Below are 19,716 nucleotides of genomic sequence, written 5' to 3' on the forward strand. Positions count from 1 at the left end.
TGTACTCATGTGCAAAGTTGTTAATTAATTGTTTAGCGATTTGCATTTTCCGAGGCCCTAGCCGCGATGAATTGATTGATAACACACATGACTCAGGCACAGATTTAGATGCCAAATGATGTTATGCGAATGATTAATCACAAGAGGTGCTACTGTCAATGAAATCAATTGGTGATTGCCTTGTTCCTAGTAGACATTTTACTTTCAGCTATTAAATTGTAACCAATAAGTTGCACTTTTATTTTTGCGCGCCTCTGTAGCTCAAATTTTTAGGATTAACTTCCATATATCGTAGTCAGATAGCACTTGAAGATTTATTTACCAGCAATAGTATCAGATAACTTTCATTTGGTATGCACCGCTACTAAATCATAGATGAGAGATTACTAAACGGGCAATTAGCATTACGAGTCTGTATGTTCAGCTGGCTACACGGAACTAATGATGTCGCTGCCCGGCCACAACATTGTCTCAAATCAACTTATACAATCCGACTTTTACTGCCAGCGGCAAACCGGGGAAAACCATTAAAGCAACTTTTGAAGGGGAGCAAGAGGGGAAGGAAAAATGTTTATACCTAATGAAATTGAAATGTTGGTGCATGCCGGCCAGTAAATTACATTTAATTAATCATATGATAAGCTAGTACACATACTCGTGTATGAATATCCACGCTAACGACTCCATCGATCTCTTTCGGATTGCAGAACATACTCGATAGATTCAATCCGGGTGCCAGGCAGCTGATCGCAGCGGGCAAAAGTTACCTCAAGGCGTTGCACGGTGAGTTCCACAGGTTCCATATGGCAGTCCATCTGGTATATAGATATGTATATACGCCATTGTAAAGTAACACCATAATCGAGTGCTGCAAGTGCAGTACAGTTAACTAATTTGCAATGCATTCCGTGCCATTTTCATGCAACAGGTGCCGCAACCGCCTCGCGTCTATTCAATGAAGCATTGGCCAAGATTGCGATGAACGCCCAGCAAAGCGGAACGGGCGATATTGGTAAGACTTAAAACCAAAAACTAACCAAAATAGCCAAAAAGCATAGATGAATTAATCTTAACAATCCCATACATCCATTTCTATAGGTTCAGCTTTGATGAGCGTTGTGAATGTAAACAAGGAGATACAGGATCAGCAGATGAACATTGTGCGTATCCTTTAGTTCTAATTTAAGAAGCCCAGTTCATTGATTTCCATTGCAGCTGAAAGCCTTTTACGTGGATCTATTGGTGCCATTGGAGACGAATCTGGAGAAGGACACAAAGGTGGTGCAGCACGAGCAGAAGAAGTTCCTGCAGCAGCACAAGGTGCGAATGGAGAGCTATCAGAAGGCCGTCTCCACGATGAAGAAGCAGCGCAAGAAAAAGGCCACGCCCGAGAACACCGAAAAGGAGCTCAGGGTGAGTGGAAACATATGATTACCATATATGGACAACCAAAAAACTTGACTTTCCCACAGAGCCTGCAATTGCTCGAGGATCAGAAGAAGAAGCTGGATGTGTTCTGCGATCAGAGCTACAAGAATGTGAGTTCATTGGCTGCCAGCCGAATCTTGATCCACCCAATACGCGGCAGAGAGTTCTGTACTTAAGTTAAGAAGTGACGGATCGATTACACTGATAAAAAGAGGGCCTTAGTTTACTACTAGCTAGTATATGTTTAAAGTATTACTATTTGTTCATGAAAGCTAACATTTAGTACCATCTTTAAGTTATAGAGAAAGCTTAAATTGCATTTACAACCCAAAAGACTCCAGTAGTTATAGAAATAATGTAAGATTTCTTACCGTGCATAACTCTACCACTCTTTCCCACTTCCGTTCTGGGCGAAAAGGCCATGACACAGGAGCGACGTAGGTACGGATTCGTCTTGGAGCGCCAGTGCTCGATCGCCAAGCACTGGATGGTCTACCACACCACCGGCAAGACGGTAATTGATAATAATTTGGAAAATTGGCAAGAGATTGCCGCTTCTCGTGAGATCATTCCCCCGGCCGCCTATGAAAGTGGATACGGCACCAGCAATGGACACAGCAACAACAGCAGCAGCGGCAACAACAACACCAGCGGCAACTTGCGACGCCTGGTGAGTCATCCCATTGCCCATCCATCCACGCCCATTGTACTCCCAATGGAGGAACCCAACTTCGCTTGGGCGCTAACCACTCTGTTAACAAAGCATTCGGCTATTCTGGATTCCATGCAAACAGAAAAACAGATGAACCCTTGTATTGCGTACCTTATAAGTTGCTGTTTTTGGAATTTATTAATGAAAGTTTCTATTTCTCTGCCCAGGAACGCATCAAGGACGGCGAGGATGACCACCTCCAGGGCCACGGAGCTCAGCTGAAGAAGTCGCGCAGCATCGATGCCCCCTATGGCGATATGCGCACCCTGCACGAACGGGAGAACATTTCCGGATTGGGAATGGGACTGGGAACTGGGCCATCGCACTACGCCCAGAACTCGCTGCCACGCGCCAAATCCGATTTCAATCTGGCTTTAGTTGGCACCGGACAAAGCTCAGGTGGGAATACATTTAAGCTTTTAAAGATTTCATTTCTAAATATGAACTGCTATTGACAGCCAACAAACACGCGATCATTGAGGAGCAGCTGGCCACTTTGGGCGACGATCAGCGCGGTGATCAGCGTCCACTGGTGAAGGCCCTGTACGCCTACATGCCATCCGGGGAGAACCAGTTGTCCTTCGAGGAGGGCGACCGCATTGCCCTGGTGGGCGGAAAGGCCAAGGGCTGGCAGTTCGGTGAGAATCTGCGGACACAGCACTTTGGCTGGTTTCCGGTGGCCTACACCAATGCGGAAGTGGCCGAGACGACCACTTCCGGTGGCCGGCGATACGAAAACATGCTGATGAGCTATGAGCGGAATGGAGGCGGTTCAGGATCCGGTTCGGGCGGCGGCGGTCTGCGCAGCTATCAGCAGCAGCAGGACTACGAGGCGCAGCTGGAGCTGATGGAGAGCCATGAGGCCACATACCGCCGGCGAAGGAATCACAGCGCCGAGGAGTCATCACCCACGCGCATGTTCGGCGACACAATCAAGCAGCAGAAGAAGTACCGCCCCGGTTCCGGAGCCAATCCTCGCCCGGGTCCACCGCCCACGCTGCCCGCTCCGGTGCCCAATGGCCAGCAGAGTCAGTCGTCCCGGATGCTGAACAGCTCGCAGAGCTTCTGCGCCTCCAACGGTGGCGTCACTGCGGCGGTGGAAAGACGCAAGCAAAAGCTACTAAATGGAGTACAGGTGGGCATCCTTACGACTATTTTAGATTATACATTATCTAATTGGGATTATCATCGGCAGAGCTCCAAGAACCATCCATCGGGCAAGTCGGGCGTGGCTGCCAAGACCTCGCTGCACAGCAGCAATGACAGCGGATTCGCCAACGAGCCGCCGCCACAGCCGGAGGTTGACTATTCGGATGAGGAGCCAGCCACCCAGCGAGTGGCCATTCGGTAGGTTTTTCTGATACCCTGTAAGACGGACTATATCCACACGCTTACTGTGTAATCCATCCGTCTCTCAAAGTATCATCAAATGAAACATGATCTAAATGCAGTGGCTTGGAGAGCAGTAATAAAAGTCAATTGTATATATTATAAATTCATCTGATGTTCGATCTCCAAGCCAAGCAGTCCCTTATCTGTCACTAATCCCTATCAACATGGCCCAGTTAACTAAAGTCCTTGTCATGCTATTCCATTACGTTTTATGCCTGATTTAGAGTGCCTTATTTGATTGAATTTATTTATTTTCGTTTTGCTTTTCTTCCGCTCTTGTTTGATTCCATGTATCGCCATTATGCCCTGTTGTCATCCTTTGTGTTAACCCAACAAATATGCACCCAAAACACACACACACTCAAACACATCGAAAACCACTACCCTCCAAAAAAACAAACACACTTGAAAAACGATTTGAAAACGAATAAAAAGTCGCCGGGCGGACACCAATTCGCATACCAACACGGTGCCGAGGGATGTGGCCTCGTGGACGTTGAACCGGAACTTCCGGAATAGCGTCGATAGCCAGATCGACGACAAGAGCCTGCATCGGCTGAGCCGGCAGAGCGGCGGAGTCGGGAAGATGCGATACGATCTGATTGCCTCCGATGACGAGATCCTGCAGGCATCCAGTGCCGGTCTGAAGCGCACCAAATCCTTCTGGAAGTTCGGCGGCGGACGCAATGGCGAGGATATACTGGCGGGCATGTCTTTGTGGCAACATCGCGACCTGGTGGCGGCTCCCAATCTGGAGGAGATGCGCGATCGGGATGACTTGGAGCGCCGCTTGGAGGAGGATCGCAATGGCACACTGACCAAGTCGCATAACTCCAGTTCGTCGCAGGAGAAGCGCGAACGCAAGGACAGCCTGACCAGCACCGAATTGTATGGAGATGAGGATGAGAATATCTACGGAGTGAGTCCGCAGCAACCGCCACAGCAGCAGCAGCAGCCACAACATCAGCAGCAACAGCAGCAGCAGCACAGAAGCAGCTATACTCCCAAATCCCGCATGAAGATCATGAAGACCATTGAGATTGACATTGAGGAGCCAACGGAGGCGGAGCGGATGAGCACCATGCGACGTGGCCAGTCGCAGGATCAGCAGCATGTGCAGCAGCAGCAGCAGCACCGAAAGTTGGACAAACAGGCTTCCGGCACCGGATCGCAACACAAATCCCTGACCTTGAGTCGCAGCAAGAGCAACCAGCAGCTGCAGCAGCAGTTTCCACAGTCCACGGATGAGGGCGAAAGCGATGAGCACGGCACCCTGAAGCTCAGCGATGTGAACAACTTCTTTGACGGCGAGGGCAAGAACAACAGCCACGGACATGGGCTGGTCATGAAGACGGTGAAGCGACAGGACATACTCAAGCAGTATTATACCAGCGAGGACGAGGAGGACTCCGATGCGGAGCTCAAGTCGACCAGCTCCGATCCCTACGATTGCATCGTCATCAATGATCACCTGGTGCGCAAGGATGACAAGCTGCGGCGTCATCACCAGCAGCAGCAGCAGCACCACCAGCAAATGGAGTTCCACACCTTCCGCTCCTCCACATCGACGACGGCGACTAATACGCTGAAGAAGAGCTCCTCCAAGGACCAGGACAGCACGCTGACCCGCAATTCGACGGCCAGCTCGGGTGCACCGACGGCTACCATCCTGCCGCGAACACGCCTGCTCAAGTCCTCCGCCTCCGCATCCGCTGGCAATAACATCTCCCATAGCAGTGCCACCTTGGAGCGGAACTCAAAGGGGCTGGCCGGCAACAAGAGCTACGGACCATGGTACGACTTCTGGGATCAGGAGCAGCATGGCCAGAAGTCGGCGAGCGCCAAGCTAAAGTAATGGCTAAGAATCGGTGCGTGTACGTAATAATACCAACAATTTCGCCGTCTTCTTACCGGTTAAGAAAATGCGCAGAGAGAGAGAGTGAGTGAAAGTGGAGGGAAAGTGCGACGGCTGAGGGAAAGGATATGTTACGTAAGCGTGATCCCCAGCATCCCAAACCCTTTTCCAGTTCGCCTTGCCTCCTCACTTCGAATTAAGCATTATTTACCCTGTATAATTTCTTAGTTTAGCCTAAGGCAAGTTCTGTTTTGTTTGTTTTATGTACATACATATCTTATATTTTAATCGTAAAAAGCTATTTGCAATTTTGTGTTTGCCAACGACGAGCGATGGCAGTGGAAAAATGTCAATTCATTTCCGTACATGCCAGAGGAAACTTCCTAGAACAAGGACCTCTCCATTCAAACATTCAATCCTTTGAGCTTCGGTGCCTGCATGCATATCATTAAATGTATTTTGTTTAAGACTTAGCTCACGCCCTATTGCGCCATTGGTTAGTCGAAATAATGAAAATGTCAATTGGTTTTTAGGAGACGCGGTATATATCGCAACTATTCCATAGATTACTGACCAGTAGCGAGCCCGTGTATCCCAGCTAGCCCCACCATTCCCCGTATTAGATTGCATTTCCAGCCGTAAGTAGAGGTCCCATGGAGTGGGGATCGCATTCCTCAATTGGACGACGTCCTTGATCTTTTGCAGTGCCTCCCAGTTCGCCACGGTCAAGTTGCGACACACGAAGACCAACGATCGATCCGCCCCGATGATCTATCGGAGTGTGAACAAGTAGCAACGACAGCGGAAGGTGGAGTTTTCCCTGTGACCACTCGGTTGCCGGATGAACCGGAAGCTCCAGCTTTAGCTCCAGCTCCAGCTCCAGCCACACCTCACTCTTACTCTTACTCACACCAAACACAAACACAAACGAACGCAATTTATACAAATCACACACTTTTTATATAGCGCATGTTACCATATACGATATACCATCCATACCACTTAAAGGCATTGTCACTTAGAACCTCCAGCTGCTTCTTGGCCTGGATATTTGGTAGTCATTAAGTCGTACTGTTTGTTAAACATTCTGTTTGTATGTACTTTTATGTTAAAGTTCGAAATGTATATTCCAATACCTAATTATTAATAAACCTTATAAAGTTAACCATTCTACTGGAATCTCTGTGGGACAATGACTAATGGGTTTTAGATTTCATGGAATACGAGGTATAAAGGTTTGGACAGTTGAAAGATCTTCATCACTTAGGAGTATTCAAGTTGGGAATAATCCTGTTTCCATCGGACACGGCGCCCCTGGCATAAATCATTGGGTGAATGCAATTTAAGCCAAGACTTAGGTTTCCACCAGCTCGATCGATTGCATCCACGGAATCCTTTGTGAGAATAAGAATCACCTGGTGGTCGCCTAAAAAGGATTCCAGGCAGATGAACGACCAATCGTGTGTCGGGATGGTGGGATTGCATGTCTCGAGAATCATCAGAAGACTCTCAGGAATCCCCGTGGAGGATGGTATAAATACTCGTGCACGAGGCCTATTGTGGACGTTGTGAAGACGATTGTTTTGGAGTACTTTGATGCCTCTAAGGATGGGCAGCTTTTCCAGAGTCAAAATAATCGTTTCTGCGGAGTGAAATGAAGGAAACTCGTCAAGGTTCAGCGTAACGTTCTCCAAGTTAACAAGCCATCTGATGGTTTTGCAAAGCAAATCTGTATGGGGGGTTTTCTGGTTATATGTGACGAGCAGATCCTGCACCAGATGGCCAACTTCTCGCATTAGGAGTAGCTCGTTCCAGGATCCAGTAAGCTCTACTCTCCTGTAAAAACTCTTCCCGCAAGCAATGAGGACATCTCGCAAATGGGTGCAGACGTGGGCGAGGTGCAAGTGATCCTTTGCGGGTAAGAAGCTCAAAATGCAGGCCAGGCAGCAAACGTTTAGATCGAGCAGTGATAACTGGCGAGACATCTCGAGGCACTTGCACCTTTATACGATCACCACCATACGATCACACAGTTGCCACATCGTAGTCCCGTACAAACGATTTTCTTCCTTCGACATAATAATTTCGTCATCATAAGTTTAAATATACGTACATACGTACATCATTCAATTAGGTGTTTCGGTATTTTTGGTTAGGTATTTTTAAATGTCGGGCCAGGCGTTAGTGCATTTCCACGCGTTGCCGGCTGGTTGGATCCAAAAATAAACAAACCCAATTGGAGCACTCTCGTTTGGAGCATTTGAAAGGCGGCAAAAGCAAGGGGATCGCCTGCAATGAATGGGTCCTGGAAACTAATCCTGCCCGTGGGCTTTGTGCTATACTCGCTGCCACTGTTCCTGCGGGTAAACGGCACATCGGACTATGTTATCGACGAGGAGTTCCACATTCCGCAGGGATTGGCCTTTTGCCGAAAGGAATTCGATGTGGTAAACGAGGCAGTACGACACATTTGATCGACTGATCTTGACTAGTTTCCTTGCAGTGGGATCCCAAGATAACAACATTTCCGGGCCTCTATCTGCTGGCCCTGCTCCTGCATCCCCTGAACCTGTGCACGGTGACGGGATTGAGGATGCTCAGCTTGGCGGGTGCCGGCATCAATATACTGCTCCTGTACAAGATCAGGCGGCGCATTCTGGCCGGCTCGGGTGGCAACTCGTATGCCGCCCATGAGGCGATCACGATGTCCGTGCTACCGCCGCTCTACTTCTTTAGCCACCTGTACTACACGGACACCCTGTCGCTGACAATGGTGCTTCTGTTCTACAACTATTGGCAGCAGGAGGCGCACCTGCCGGCGGCGGTCTTCGGGGCCGCCAGTGTGCTCATGCGCCAGACGAACATCGTGTGGGTTTGCATGGCCACCGGAATGACTGTGCTGGACACGTTGGTCAATCAATGCGCCCGCACTGGGCGTGTTCCCAAGGAAAAAGTTCGCCTCATGGGCAAAGAGGTGGGTCATTGTCTTGTACACCTTGTATAATGACATACAAATAATCATTTTCTTGATTTTTCAGTTGTGGATTCAACTCTTCAGCAGCCCCCAATTGCTGTTTAATTGCATCCTGAGCATCTTGGCCAAATGCTGCTTCTACGCTTCGATCATTCTGCCGTTCGTGGGATTCCTTTTCATCAATGGTTCCATTGTGGTGGGCGACAAGAGTGCGCACGAGGCCAGTTTGCATGTGCCGCAACTGTTCTACTTCGCCATCTTTGCGGCTGGCTTTGGGATATCCAACACCATACGACAGTTTCGTGCGGCAGCAGAATTAATCCGCAGGAATCGCGTGCTGTCCCTATTGGCGACGCTGCTCATACTGGTGGTAGTGCACCTAAACACCGAAGTGCATCCCTACCTGCTGGCCGACAACAGACACTATACTTTCTACGTATGGAGCCGGCTGTATGGACGGTTCTGGTGGTTCCGCTACGCCATGGCGCCTGCTTATCTGCTCTCCATTTGCGTACTCTTTTGCGGACTGCGTCACTTGCCGGACAGCTTTAAGTTGATGTTTCCACTTAGTCTTTTCCTGGTGCTGTGCTTCCAGCGACTCCTGGAGCTGCGCTACTTCCTGGTGCCGTACATTCTGTTTCGGCTCAACACACGGCACACTCGCAAGGGTTACGCCGAGTGGCTGGAGCTTGGGGTTCATCTGCTTCTCAATGTGGCCACGTTCTACGTGTACTTTACCAAGGAGTTTTACTGGAAAAATTACCGCACTCCTCAAAGGATCATCTGGTAGTTCCTTTTAAACGGCATTCCTAACCAATTCAAAGAACTCAATAACGTCTTGAGCATTTATAAAATAAATCAGTTCGTCATTTTCAATATTGCTTTTTATTCGATGCATTGCTACTTGAATACAAAATTGCTCTACGTTTTAGTTGTAAAATCTGGGCAGAGTCGTCCTATGGATATATATTATTGGGTGGCAAGTGTAAAATAATTTATAAACCGTATGAGTGGTTTAAATCTGTGGACAATTTGGCACTTGAAACTATATGAATAATATCATTTTATAGACTATTCGATATTCAAATCATATTAATATTAAACATATAGTTTCCGAGGTAAGATATTGTTCAGCAATATAAAGTAAACGTAAATACGGGTATAAAATGTTATTCGATAAATATGTTAAAACTTACAAGCTAGCGAATTGGACATCAATAGATAATACTGCCGAGGCATACACAAAAATACATTTGATAAAATCGTACACTTTGAGCATGCTGAGAGAAACTAGACAATCTATACGTTAATGATAAGTAATAATGCTGATCGCGTTGTCGAATGCACAGAATGCAAATCTAGGCAAGAAATGCTACTGACTATCGTAATTAAATGAGCACACACTTTAAGCGTTACGGCTGCAGGCCAAATTGTTATCTCAGTTTGGCACACAACCCTTTAGAAAATAATATTTCAAATGCTCCAGCCTAATCGAAGGCCACCTTGCGTGTGAACGAGGTAAGGGAAGAAATCTCGCTGGGATTGGAGTCCGATGGCAGGTGGTTGAACTCGATCTCCTCGCTGGCTGCGGAGGCAACTATATTCTCATTGGACTGCGTGGTCTCGTCACTGTGGTGCATTGTGGGCCATTGCTTGTGACTGGGTGCGTACAGGATGAGCAGGGCAAAGATGTAGATGTTCCACATGCCGTAGACGCCGGTCAGAAAGGCGGACGTTGGCTGAATCGCCACATTGTCGTTCCAATCCCACTGACCCTCGGCCATTTGGCCCATAACAAAGCCGGCGACGGTGAGAGCTGCACATACAAGGGTGGCGAGCATCAAAAACTTGAAGCGGTAGATAAGACCTGGAATTGGAAAATAATTTAGATTTAAACATATTTAAAACGGATTTAAGTATTGGCTATTAGAAAGCTTTAGTTAGTTTTAAAATCATTTTTAGTGTATTCTCATTTATGCTTATATTGGCATATATAATTAGTATTCATATGTTTGTTGAAATTTTCTTCTGAGTACAACATTGAATCAAATTTAAAATACCTTAATTATATAGTCATACCTTTAGTTTGACTCTCCTTCCATTTAAGAAGTATTGAGATAAGTATGGTTTTAAAAGAACCGCAAAGCAGAGTAAAAGCTTTCCAGTAAAAATATAATATTTGGGGCCAACCTTCAACATCACTATCTATATAAACTGATAGATGTTTCAAAATAAACAAGTGTGTCACACAAAACTAAATGGGATGTGAAATTTGAGTATGGATGAATATAAATATATAACGGACTACGTAAGTTATGAGATATTTTTGGAATATTTCAGTCAAGTTATTAACATGTTACATTGGTCTTTTGAACATGTTTTAATGTCTAAATCACTGATGATGTGTGTGAGTAATACAAAATGGTTTACCCTTAATTGGAGCATCCATTGGACATCTTACCTTCATAATGGAGTCGACGTGCCTGGGACATAGAAGGCAGCGAGGTGCGTTTGTCGCCAATATTCCTAAACACCTTCCATATCATGTAGCACAGGAACAGGAAATAAATGGCTGCCGAAACTCCGGCCAGAACAATAAAGGTCATGGCCACCTTAGCGCCCAGCGGCGTTGTCCAGATCGAGTAGAATGGATTGCGTAGCTGCACGCCCCGTTCGCAGATGTCGAAGACGAACAACGAGATGCAGCCCACCACGACGGCGGAGAGATGCTTCCAGTAACGCGACCGGATGGTCGACTTATTCGGAGCATCCTGAATGAGCATGTGTTCTCCGGCGAAGACCAGCCAGAACGTGAGCAGCATGGCATAAAAGATGCCTTGGCGGATGTCACTCAGCAGCAGCATGTACGGCATCTCGTAGACCAGCGACAAGTACTCCAGCGGTAGATTGAGAAAGGTCAGAGCAGCTCCCAAGTAGATAAGCATGTACTCCAGCAGGGCAGGGGATCGCTGCAGCAGGTGCACCCGCCTCCAGAACCATATCATGATGCCCACTACGAAGGGAAACAGCATTGTCTTCAGCAGCAGCCAAATCTGGGTGAATCCTCCGTTCTGATGAATAGCTGTCAGCGTGAGATCGTGCATGTGCCCGAACTGCAGGTTCATCTGGCTGGGTGTGTCCAGCGGGAAACGCAAGTTCAGCAGATAGAAGCTGTGGTGCAAGGCGCCCAGCTCGAACAGCGGGATCATGTCGCAGGAGTACAGCGTTTCTGAGGGACCCACATGAGAGGTCACACAATCCAGGTAGCGATGCTCGACGCCGTGGGCGTACAACTTCCAGCCGTTGTCCGGATCCCCCTTATTTCGGTACGCCAGACGCATGTCGATGGTCAATTGCAGTTCCCTGGGCGGCTCCCTTAGCTCCGAGGAGGAATCGTAGCCGAACTCCACCTGTAGCACACCAATCAGATTCTGCTGCCAGCGGGAGTAGTCCAAGTCGCGCAGATCCCGGGGCAGCGGCATCTGAAAAACATGCACCAACTCATTGGCCATCTTTGTGGAATCTTGCTCCACCTCCTCGCGGGTCACTGGAATGCAGGCACCGGCGCCGCGGGAGTACAACAGGAATCCGGTGTCGTTCTGGCGGCCATGATCCTCGCGGCATAGCGATCCCAGCACAGTGACATGGCCAGCGGGCAGGGGGGCATAAAGACCGCCCAGCAGGAAGCACAGCACCTGGCAGAGCAGCAAAGAGGCCACCAATATGGACAACTTTCGGCCACTCAGGTTCTCCAGTATGGTGCCCGACATCTTGGTTGCTCGTGGGGTTGGAGCTCACTGGTTCACTGCTCTGCGCTGGTTTTGTTTACACAGTTCGGTACGCGTAACGTAAACAATCTGCTGCACTTGAAAACTATACTTCAAACGCGCCGCCGTCGCCGCAAACAGAAAAAATGCAGAACCGAATCAAGAATCAACAAAGCAGTGTGACCTTGCGCGGATGTTTCAAAAAACACACGATTTCGGTACTTAAACAAAAATACCAACATGGGTATATTTTCAGTTTAGTTTTTGCATAAAAATATTAACGGTTCATTAAAATGTGCATACAAATTGTTATTTCACTTGTTTTTCAACTTATTGGGCTCGAATTATTTAAACATAATAATAGAGTTTATTCCATTCATGACCGTTTCCAGGATCCATTTGTACACTCCCCATTGATGGAGTTTCAAGGATATCAAGTAACCTGGACCATTAAATTGGAAAACATTGCATGTGCAAATCTCTGGAGGAGGCTGAGATTAAGAGCTCCTAATCCTGTCGGAGGATGCCAACGTGCAGCGGCTGGATTCGCTGGTGACCTTGGGCGGCGATATCCAACTCCAAGATTTGGAGAAGCTATTCCATTCCGGTTACCAAGCAAGTTACGGATCATCGGTCGCAAGCAGGAGGTGATTTACTATGATTTTTCGTTCCACGAAAAGAGTGCTTCGTATTCCCGAATGACACATTTCAAGCCGTTAGTAAATCGAAAACATTTGATTTTCAGAAACCGCGGAGAGCAAGTGCGCGGGTGACGATAACAATGTTGCCCCATCATCGTGCGCTTGCAATCATCACCTCGGCTCCACAATCAGCTGTTCGGATTCTCAGCTGATATTGCGACAGGTGTCCAAAGAGTAAACATTGGCTGAACCTTGCAGCGGGCGGACGGAAAATGCGACCTCTCCAGGTGAGTGGCATAACACTGAAGTGCAATATCGGTACCGAGAATAAAAATATTTCGAATCCTTTTAGCATATGCGACAGCTGCTGAGCTTGGGAAGACGGATTCGAGGCAAAAGAGCACTTCATGGCCAACGGGAAGCGAGTGTCCAGAAAAGCGGTCTGCCTGTAGTGCGATTTAGTCTTCTGGCAGCTGGCGCAGGCGGTCTGGCCTACGATGGGATAGTGAATGACTTCACCTACTGCGGCGCCTCCGTGCGATTTGTACGGTCCTTGAAAACCGCCGGATTGATAGCCGCCGACTATCTGCGGCTGGACGAGAACGATCCGGAGTACGAAACGAAGGTGAAGCTGATCCACAAGAAGAGCGCCGAGCGACTACTGGAGACGTGCCTGCTCAACGGCGGTCTGTACATCAAGGTGGGCCAAGGATTCGCTGCCATCAATCACATTCTGCCCGTGGAATACACCAGCACACTGTCCCTGCTGCAGGATAGCTGTCTGCCCACCACCCAGGCAGATGTACAGAAGGTCTTTCGCAAGGATTTTGGCCAATTGCCCGAGGAGATATACGAGGAGTTCGACTATAAGCCCGTGGCGGCCGCAAGTTTGGCGCAGGTTTTCAAAGCCAAGTTGCCCAGCGGCGAGCAGGTGGCCGTCAAGGTGCAGTACAACGATCTGCAGAAGCGATTCATCAGCGACCTAGGCACCATCATCTTCCTTCAGGACATTGTCGAGTTCTTCTTCAAGGACTACAACTTTGGCTGGATCTTGAATGACCTGCGTAAGAACCTCGTGCTGGAGCTGAACTTTTTGCAGGAGGGACAAAATGCCGAACGCTGTGCGAAGGACATGCAAAAGTTTAGCTACATCCACGTTCCCAAAGTCCATTGGTCGTATACTAAAACGGTGGGTTTCTTATCTAATATCGGTTAAGTAATTCGTTTAATCGTTCTTTTCCCAGCGCGTGCTCACTCTTGAGTGGATGGATGGATGTAAGATTAACGATCTTAAGACGATTGAAAAGGAAAGACTCAGCTTAAAGGACATCGATGTGAAGCTCTTCGAGGCCTTTGCTGAACAGATTTTCTACACCGGTTTCGTGCACGCTGATCCCCATCCAGGAAACAGTGAGTTAACTTATGAAAGTTATCCTAACAATGTTTTAATTCAAATTTCCCGCCCTTTATGTAAAGTTTTTGTTCGAAAAAATAGTAAAAACGGACGTGCGGACATCGTGTTGCTGGATCATGGCCTCTACGAAGAACTGCCTGAAAATGTGCGAGGTCCACTCTGCGAATTCTGGGAGGCCACCGTTCTGCGCGACGAGAGTAAAATGCAAGCGGCCGCCGAGAAGATTGGCATCGGCGACTACATGCGCTTTGCCGAGGTTCTTTTTCAGCAGCCCATCCGGAATCGAGGTGGTCGCATACGCGGCAAACTGACACAGGAGGACATCGATCACATGCAGGAGATAGCCAGGAACAACTTCGAGCACATCATGGGCACCCTGAAGGAGATGCCCAGGAGCATGTTGTTCGTGGTAAGTGTTGTAGCACTCTATATACGTGGTATTAGCTAAGATACATATTTACTGTTTAAATTAGGTGCGTAATCTGAACACAGTGCGTGCAATTAGTCATCAGCATGGAGACGTGGCCAATCGTCCTCGGGTCATGGCGCGATATGCCCAGAAGTGCCTTTATATGAACAATAGGAGGTCTCCCGTGCAATACATTCGTTGGCTGAGTCGGCGCATCTTCTTCGAGTATTGTCTGTTTCTGTCAGCCTTCAAGCTGTATCTGATCGACTGGTACTTCAACATCCTGTACCTAGTGGGTCGGGCTCCTGCCTCTGCGAGAACCGTGATGCGAGAGATGATGCAGCCTCCGGAGCCGGGTGTGCTGAAATAAGTGCACTAACCGTCTGCTTTACGCCTAAATCATAAGTTCAAAATGTACTTTTGTAAACGTTTATACATATTTTTATTCCACTAACTTATTCTCAGAAATATTTAATCGAAAATCTCTTCGAACCATGACAATATGAAAGCAGTTGTTAAATTATAGAGAATGAGTTTGGGAAGATATGTATTTTGTATAGTGTGTAAACACAGACGGTTATTCTAAAGTGTTGAGCGAAGTATTTATGCCCTTATGATGCTTTACTTTTAATTGCCCATTAAGGTGTAGGATTTCTGAATAAATTTTGTAATGACTTGTAATGACTGCCAGTCAACAGGGAGTTTTGTGACAGGTGGGAAGATTACCTATCAACAGTTTGGCGGAAACTGATCACATCGGACACCCCGGGGGCATTTTCGATTTGCCGAGGCCAAGAAAATGTGGCATTCACTGGTGTTAAGCCGAGGTGTGCATGCCAGTTTGGGACTTTAATAAAATTGACGCTGACTTGCCCAAGGTTATAACCAGGCAGACAGCCAATCAGCCAGTTATTGGGCCACTTTCACTTCCATTTAGGCCCTCCCAAAAATTCAACAAATCAATCGGGTGGCCTGCCCGAAACACGAGTGCTGTCTAAATTTAAAAAAGCCCCAGCCTGCGACTGCGGTGGGTCCTGGAATGTCTTTTAGGTGTACTCGTATCATTGGTGTATTAACACCCAGTAATGCACACACACACACACTCACACCACGTGTGTTCCCTTGCCCCGGAATGGGCACAAATGGGCGTCAACTACATATTTCCGGTTGTGTGGAACGCCCTGACAGGCTGCAACATGCCAGATTCAAGCTGAATATATAACCTCCACCTATGGCTAAGCCCATGTCCTATGTCCCATGTCTCCGCCTTAGTTTCCTTCACCATCGCTTGCCGCCGTAACACTTTCACTTATTGTGCCACATACATCGAGTTTCGTGTGCCGCACACAGAACTAAATTCAATTCAATTTCATTTAAAGTTACTTTCGCTGACTGACAGACAGCAAACGACCCTCTCAGCCTAAGCCTAAAACCCAGCACAGTGGGCCACAAGGCGACTGTAAGCGTTCTAAATTTTTGGAAAACATTTTAATATTTCCTTAGTCCTGCCATGAACTGTTTCCCTGATTCCCTCAGCAAGGCCATTTCCTGTTTAGCGACCATAAATGAAATGAAATCGAAAGCATTTACTTATCGGTGCTCCCACTGTGGCCAACTGCCACCTGACTGGCTTGGCTTCTGTTTAGTTGCGCATACGCCCCGTGCGCCCACGGCTAAATATGAAATTAAAAATCCATGCTGAAGTGTGAAATGCCTAGGAGCTGTCTGCCAAAGCCTCCACCTCTGAGGCTCGACTTGGAGCCCGGAACCGTGCTCGCCGTGAAATCATTCGCCGACGAGTCGCAGAGTGGAGCAAAGGTCTCTAGCGGAAACGGAAATCAGCAAATCACCAAATCAGGAAATCACCAGCTAATTAGAGAGAACGAAAATGAACAAAGAGTTCATCACGCAGGGCGGCACGCCCATTACCGCCGAATTGGCCACGGTAATTAGCAGTCAGTCGGACTTGGACGCCATTTGATCCTACAGATGATGATTTTGTGCCATCGTTTAGGATCTGCGCAATTTGGTTTTCGGTACCGCAGCAATACCCATGAGAGCCGAATGGCTGCAGACGTCCTTTGTGTTTGGTGCTCCCAAGGAGGAGCTCGCCTACGGGCTCCGTTCGCCCCGGAACGCCACCCGTGGCCTGTTGTCCGTCGTCCAGGGATTCGTCTTGAAGTATCTGCTCTTTGCCCGGAAGACCAGTCGCGTGGCTTCGCTTACCGAGTGCGTTTCCATTTCCGTTTCCGGTTTCTGAGTGGCTTTTGCAGAGTGTGCTTGTGTGTGTGTGTGCTTTCGCTTTCAGCCCGCTCCTGGCCACCGCCGATATGCAGAGGGAGGCCCTGTTCTGCGCCCTCCTGGAGATCCTGCGCACCATCTCGGACAAGGGCAAGGTCACCATGGTGCTGCCGTCGGAGGACGAGGTGTTCGTGGACCACAGCGCCTGCTATTTCCATGATTCCGTCACCGAGAAGGTACGTGCCGCAATTGCATAATTCCACTTTATTGATCTAATAGAACCAATACGTGCTCGAAATTTTAAAAAATAATTCATTTAAATACAGAAACTGAAAGCAATTGAAATAAACTTTTAAAGTCACATGTAAATATTTATCAAATGATCCCTTGCAGCTCTATGTTTTCACGCTGTCACCCAACGACGAGTTGGAATACTTTCTGAAGCGAAATTTCAAATACGTAAGACCCACATAGTTAACTATTTACTTGCCCAGCCATTTGAACAAACAGTTTGCACTTAACCCGCCTAAAAGTTTACAGAAGAGGAGACCCCGGGCACCCTGCTGTTTCTATATAGCGCCGTCCTCACGCGATCCATGGGAAAGTAAGATTGAGCCCAAGTGTCTGTCCAAGTTCTCTGTTCCAGAGACCACCTTTCATAATCCCATTTAATTGTACCCCTCGGCGGCGAATACTTTCGCATGTCTTGCAGAGTTCGAACGGACCTGGACTCCGCCAAATCCTCGCCCCTGACGTCCAGCAACCACGAGGAGGGATCCCTGATGATTGTCACCCTGCTGCTGACGGGTCGTGCCACGCCCTATATCCACAATGGTGTTGTGAATGTGGGCGACGAGAGTAGCTATGTGCGTACCGCATGTTGGGAAATTCTTAACTTTTTGAGTTCCTTGGACTCCAATGGGTGTACTTTGGTTCTTGCAGGCGGTTCCGCAATACGGCGTCCTTAAGAGATGCATGATTGGTCTTCTGCTCTGGGACATCGAGTCAGCTAGTGTGAGTTTGGAAAAACTTTCTTAAAACTGATAGATAAGATATTAGTATTGCCAATTCATAAAGAGTTCGCTTTAATCATATTTACTATTTATTTATTCAAATCGTTTAACAGTCTATTAAATATAACACAATTAAATCTTTCTTTCTTCTATGATTATAAATATCATTATATATTGAATACATTAGGCTGCGGTAAATCAATCCCGTCAGCCGGGCTCGCGACTCAAGACGCCCAACTATCCCATCTGGATAACCAGCTGCACGGGCCACTTTGGCGTGATCTTCAACAAGAATCCGGATCTGCTGCGCAACTACCATGCGGAGTCGCGTTTCGAAGTGAACTACTACAGCTGCTCCGGTCACCAGATCCTGATGACCATCGACAATCGCACGTACAACGAGCAGGCATTGGTCATGTTGGAGCGGCAACCAATCACGCCGGAGAGTACCTCGATGTCCGGAAAGGAGGATGGCGGTGGCGCATCGTCGCCAACGGCCGTTTCCGGTGGAGGAGGTGCTGGTGCCGGCGGCGGTATGGGTGGCGCTAGCGGCGGTGTTGGTGGTGCTGCTAGTGGCGCTAGCGGTGGTAACGATGTGGTCGCCAAGGAGGAGTCGACGCTCAACACGCCGTTGCAGCGTCTGATTCGTACCAAGTGGGAAGAGGCAACTATAAGCTTTCACGTGCAGCCATCGATGTTGAGTTATCTTTTTAGTACCACACAGTAGAAGGCAGGATCCGATTTGCTTTAGGAACTCCTTTGCTCAAGTCAGAACGATTCACATTCAAGTGCAAGAGATGTCATCCAAAGTTATTAGTAGGCTTACAAATTGTTATCTCTTATCTAAAACCTTTATAATAGTTTTTAAAGAAGATTAGTTGGGTTTTTTTAATTTTAGAAAGTACAAATTAATGTTATTTTGCCCACTAGAAGATAAATATGAATTTTAACGTGTAAAGTTGAGATCAAATTAGTTTTTTATCAGCTGAAGAAAATGGATAAAGACATTCCATTATTAATTTCTTTATTTTTTAAATATGATGCATATTATTGTTTAATTCACCCACTTTATTGATCACCAAGCATGTAAGCTTGTCATGTTGTCTCTTGGTCTATGATATAAATCGACTTTCTTGGCGAGTGACCAATGCACAAATGAATTAAAACTGCTCAAGGAATCCTCTTTTAAATAAGAACGGTTTTAATTCGCCAACCAAACAAGTAAGTTTCAAAAACAAGTAGCGAACAATAAGAACGTCAACTAATATAACCAGAAAATGGAGTTTGAATATTTATAAAAATCTCTTTCCAATCTTTTCGCATAGTACTAATATTATAAGAGTAATTAAATGCATAATATCTATCATTATAGCAGAGATAGGGTTTTGAAAAGCCCCAGAAATCGTATAGATTTAAGCACTTAACAGATTAGTGCCACATATTGTAAGCTTGTTAGACGATGCACGAGATTATAATTTAACTAGCACAATGAGTCTTAGAATTCTACTGTTGCTACCTTTCCGATGGAAAATCCGAATCGGTATTTCAAAAAGATACGAACGTTTGACATTTCAAGCCTCGAACCAAAACGGCGATGGTAAATACACGTAAAATATTCCAAATATCTGATCGAATGCCAACGAGCAAAGGCAGATTTATGATGAAATGAGGCCACTTGATGAGGCCATCAGAAATCTGCCTGGATGAGGCCTCCCTTTACGAGAAGAGCGACTGCAGGACTCTAAACCAGTTGATTGATGCTGCCGCCTGAAGCCACTAGAAGATATAATACTATCCAATTCTATGTAGATCACCAACATGCTTCGATTACTCCAACCGCACTTTTCGATCTTGTCCAGATTCTGTTCAA

The 19,716-nt window shown here is 47.1% G+C and overlaps 7 protein-coding genes across 11 annotated transcripts in view; 5 read left to right on the forward strand and 2 right to left on the reverse strand.

The window, feature by feature from the left end:
* Nucleotides 1-6,552, forward strand: part of LOC122616890 (brain-specific angiogenesis inhibitor 1-associated protein 2) — a 28,268-nt gene extending 21,716 nt beyond the window's left edge. The window contains exons 3-13 of one of the 4 annotated variants that reach the window (XR_006325922.1): nt 708-783; nt 929-1,012; nt 1,099-1,160; nt 1,216-1,413; nt 1,473-1,538; nt 1,847-2,098; nt 2,308-2,539; nt 2,599-3,275; nt 3,336-3,487; nt 3,968-6,025; nt 6,093-6,552. Coding sequence is in view for 2 of the 4 variants with exons in the window: in XM_043792475.1 (XP_043648410.1) it covers nt 708-783; nt 929-1,012; nt 1,099-1,160; nt 1,216-1,413; nt 1,473-1,538; nt 1,847-2,098; nt 2,308-2,539; nt 2,599-3,275; nt 3,336-3,487; nt 3,968-5,387 (3,219 nt within the window). In the remaining 2 variants the exon portion in view is untranslated. Of the gene's footprint in view, nt 1-707; nt 784-928; nt 1,013-1,098; nt 1,161-1,215; nt 1,414-1,472; nt 1,539-1,846; nt 2,099-2,307; nt 2,540-2,598; nt 3,276-3,335; nt 3,488-3,967 lie in introns of all 4 variants that reach the window. The other 3 variants (XR_006325923.1, XM_043792475.1, XM_043792476.1) reach the window with 3 other exon arrangements.
* LOC122616891 lies at nt 6,536-7,528 on the reverse strand. The gene is made up of 2 exons (XM_043792477.1): nt 7,509-7,528; nt 6,536-7,452 (listed from the first exon to the last, which is right to left on the reverse strand). The coding sequence occupies exon 2, from the start codon at nt 7,370-7,372 to the stop codon at nt 6,647-6,649; it is 726 nt and encodes a 241-aa protein (XP_043648412.1). The 5' UTR covers nt 7,373-7,452; nt 7,509-7,528; the 3' UTR covers nt 6,536-6,646.
* A 48-nt stretch (nt 7,529-7,576) lies between these two features.
* On the forward strand, nt 7,577-9,237 carry LOC122615673 (putative Dol-P-Glc:Glc(2)Man(9)GlcNAc(2)-PP-Dol alpha-1,2-glucosyltransferase). Its single transcript, XM_043790720.1, has 3 exons — nt 7,577-7,834; nt 7,891-8,361; nt 8,426-9,237. Exons 1-3 carry the CDS (start codon nt 7,682-7,684, stop codon nt 9,149-9,151), a joined length of 1,350 nt encoding a protein of 449 aa, XP_043646655.1. The 5' UTR covers nt 7,577-7,681; the 3' UTR covers nt 9,152-9,237.
* On the reverse strand, nt 9,228-12,313 carry LOC122615672 (protein wntless). 2 transcript variants are annotated; one of them, XM_043790717.1, is made up of 3 exons: nt 10,823-12,313; nt 10,441-10,575; nt 9,228-10,228 (listed from the first exon to the last, which is right to left on the reverse strand). In XM_043790717.1, the coding sequence occupies exons 1-3, from the start codon at nt 12,129-12,131 to the stop codon at nt 9,849-9,851; spliced, it is 1,824 nt and encodes a 607-aa protein (XP_043646652.1). In that variant the 5' UTR covers nt 12,132-12,313; the 3' UTR covers nt 9,228-9,848. The 2 variants fall into 2 exon arrangements, with proteins under 2 accessions (XP_043646652.1, XP_043646653.1); XM_043790718.1 differs by lacking the exon at nt 10,441-10,575.
* Nucleotides 12,314-12,484: 171 nt separating this feature from the next.
* Nucleotides 12,485-13,006, forward strand: LOC122616733. The gene is made up of 2 exons (XM_043792288.1): nt 12,485-12,775; nt 12,874-13,006. Exons 1-2 carry the CDS (start codon nt 12,545-12,547, stop codon nt 12,979-12,981), a joined length of 339 nt encoding a protein of 112 aa, XP_043648223.1. The 5' UTR covers nt 12,485-12,544; the 3' UTR covers nt 12,982-13,006.
* LOC122616732 (uncharacterized aarF domain-containing protein kinase 5) lies at nt 12,888-15,273 on the forward strand. The gene is made up of 5 exons (XM_043792287.1): nt 12,888-13,056; nt 13,122-13,958; nt 14,014-14,179; nt 14,246-14,592; nt 14,657-15,273. Exons 1-5 carry the CDS (start codon nt 13,042-13,044, stop codon nt 14,960-14,962), a joined length of 1,671 nt encoding a protein of 556 aa, XP_043648222.1. The 5' UTR covers nt 12,888-13,041; the 3' UTR covers nt 14,963-15,273.
* A 1,085-nt stretch (nt 15,274-16,358) lies between these two features.
* On the forward strand, nt 16,359-19,617 carry LOC122617144 (probable ubiquitin carboxyl-terminal hydrolase MINDY-4). Its single transcript, XM_043792867.1, has 8 exons — nt 16,359-16,537; nt 16,607-16,821; nt 16,901-17,069; nt 17,227-17,292; nt 17,367-17,437; nt 17,546-17,699; nt 17,776-17,847; nt 18,034-19,617. Exons 1-8 carry the CDS (start codon nt 16,481-16,483, stop codon nt 18,571-18,573), a joined length of 1,344 nt encoding a protein of 447 aa, XP_043648802.1. The 5' UTR covers nt 16,359-16,480; the 3' UTR covers nt 18,574-19,617.
* The last annotated feature ends 99 nt before the right edge of the window (nt 19,618-19,716 follow it).

The sequence above is a fragment of the Drosophila teissieri genome, chromosome 3L, assembly GCF_016746235.2.
Source record: "Drosophila teissieri strain GT53w chromosome 3L, Prin_Dtei_1.1, whole genome shotgun sequence".
NCBI classification, from domain to species: Eukaryota; Metazoa; Arthropoda; class Insecta; order Diptera; family Drosophilidae; genus Drosophila; species Drosophila teissieri.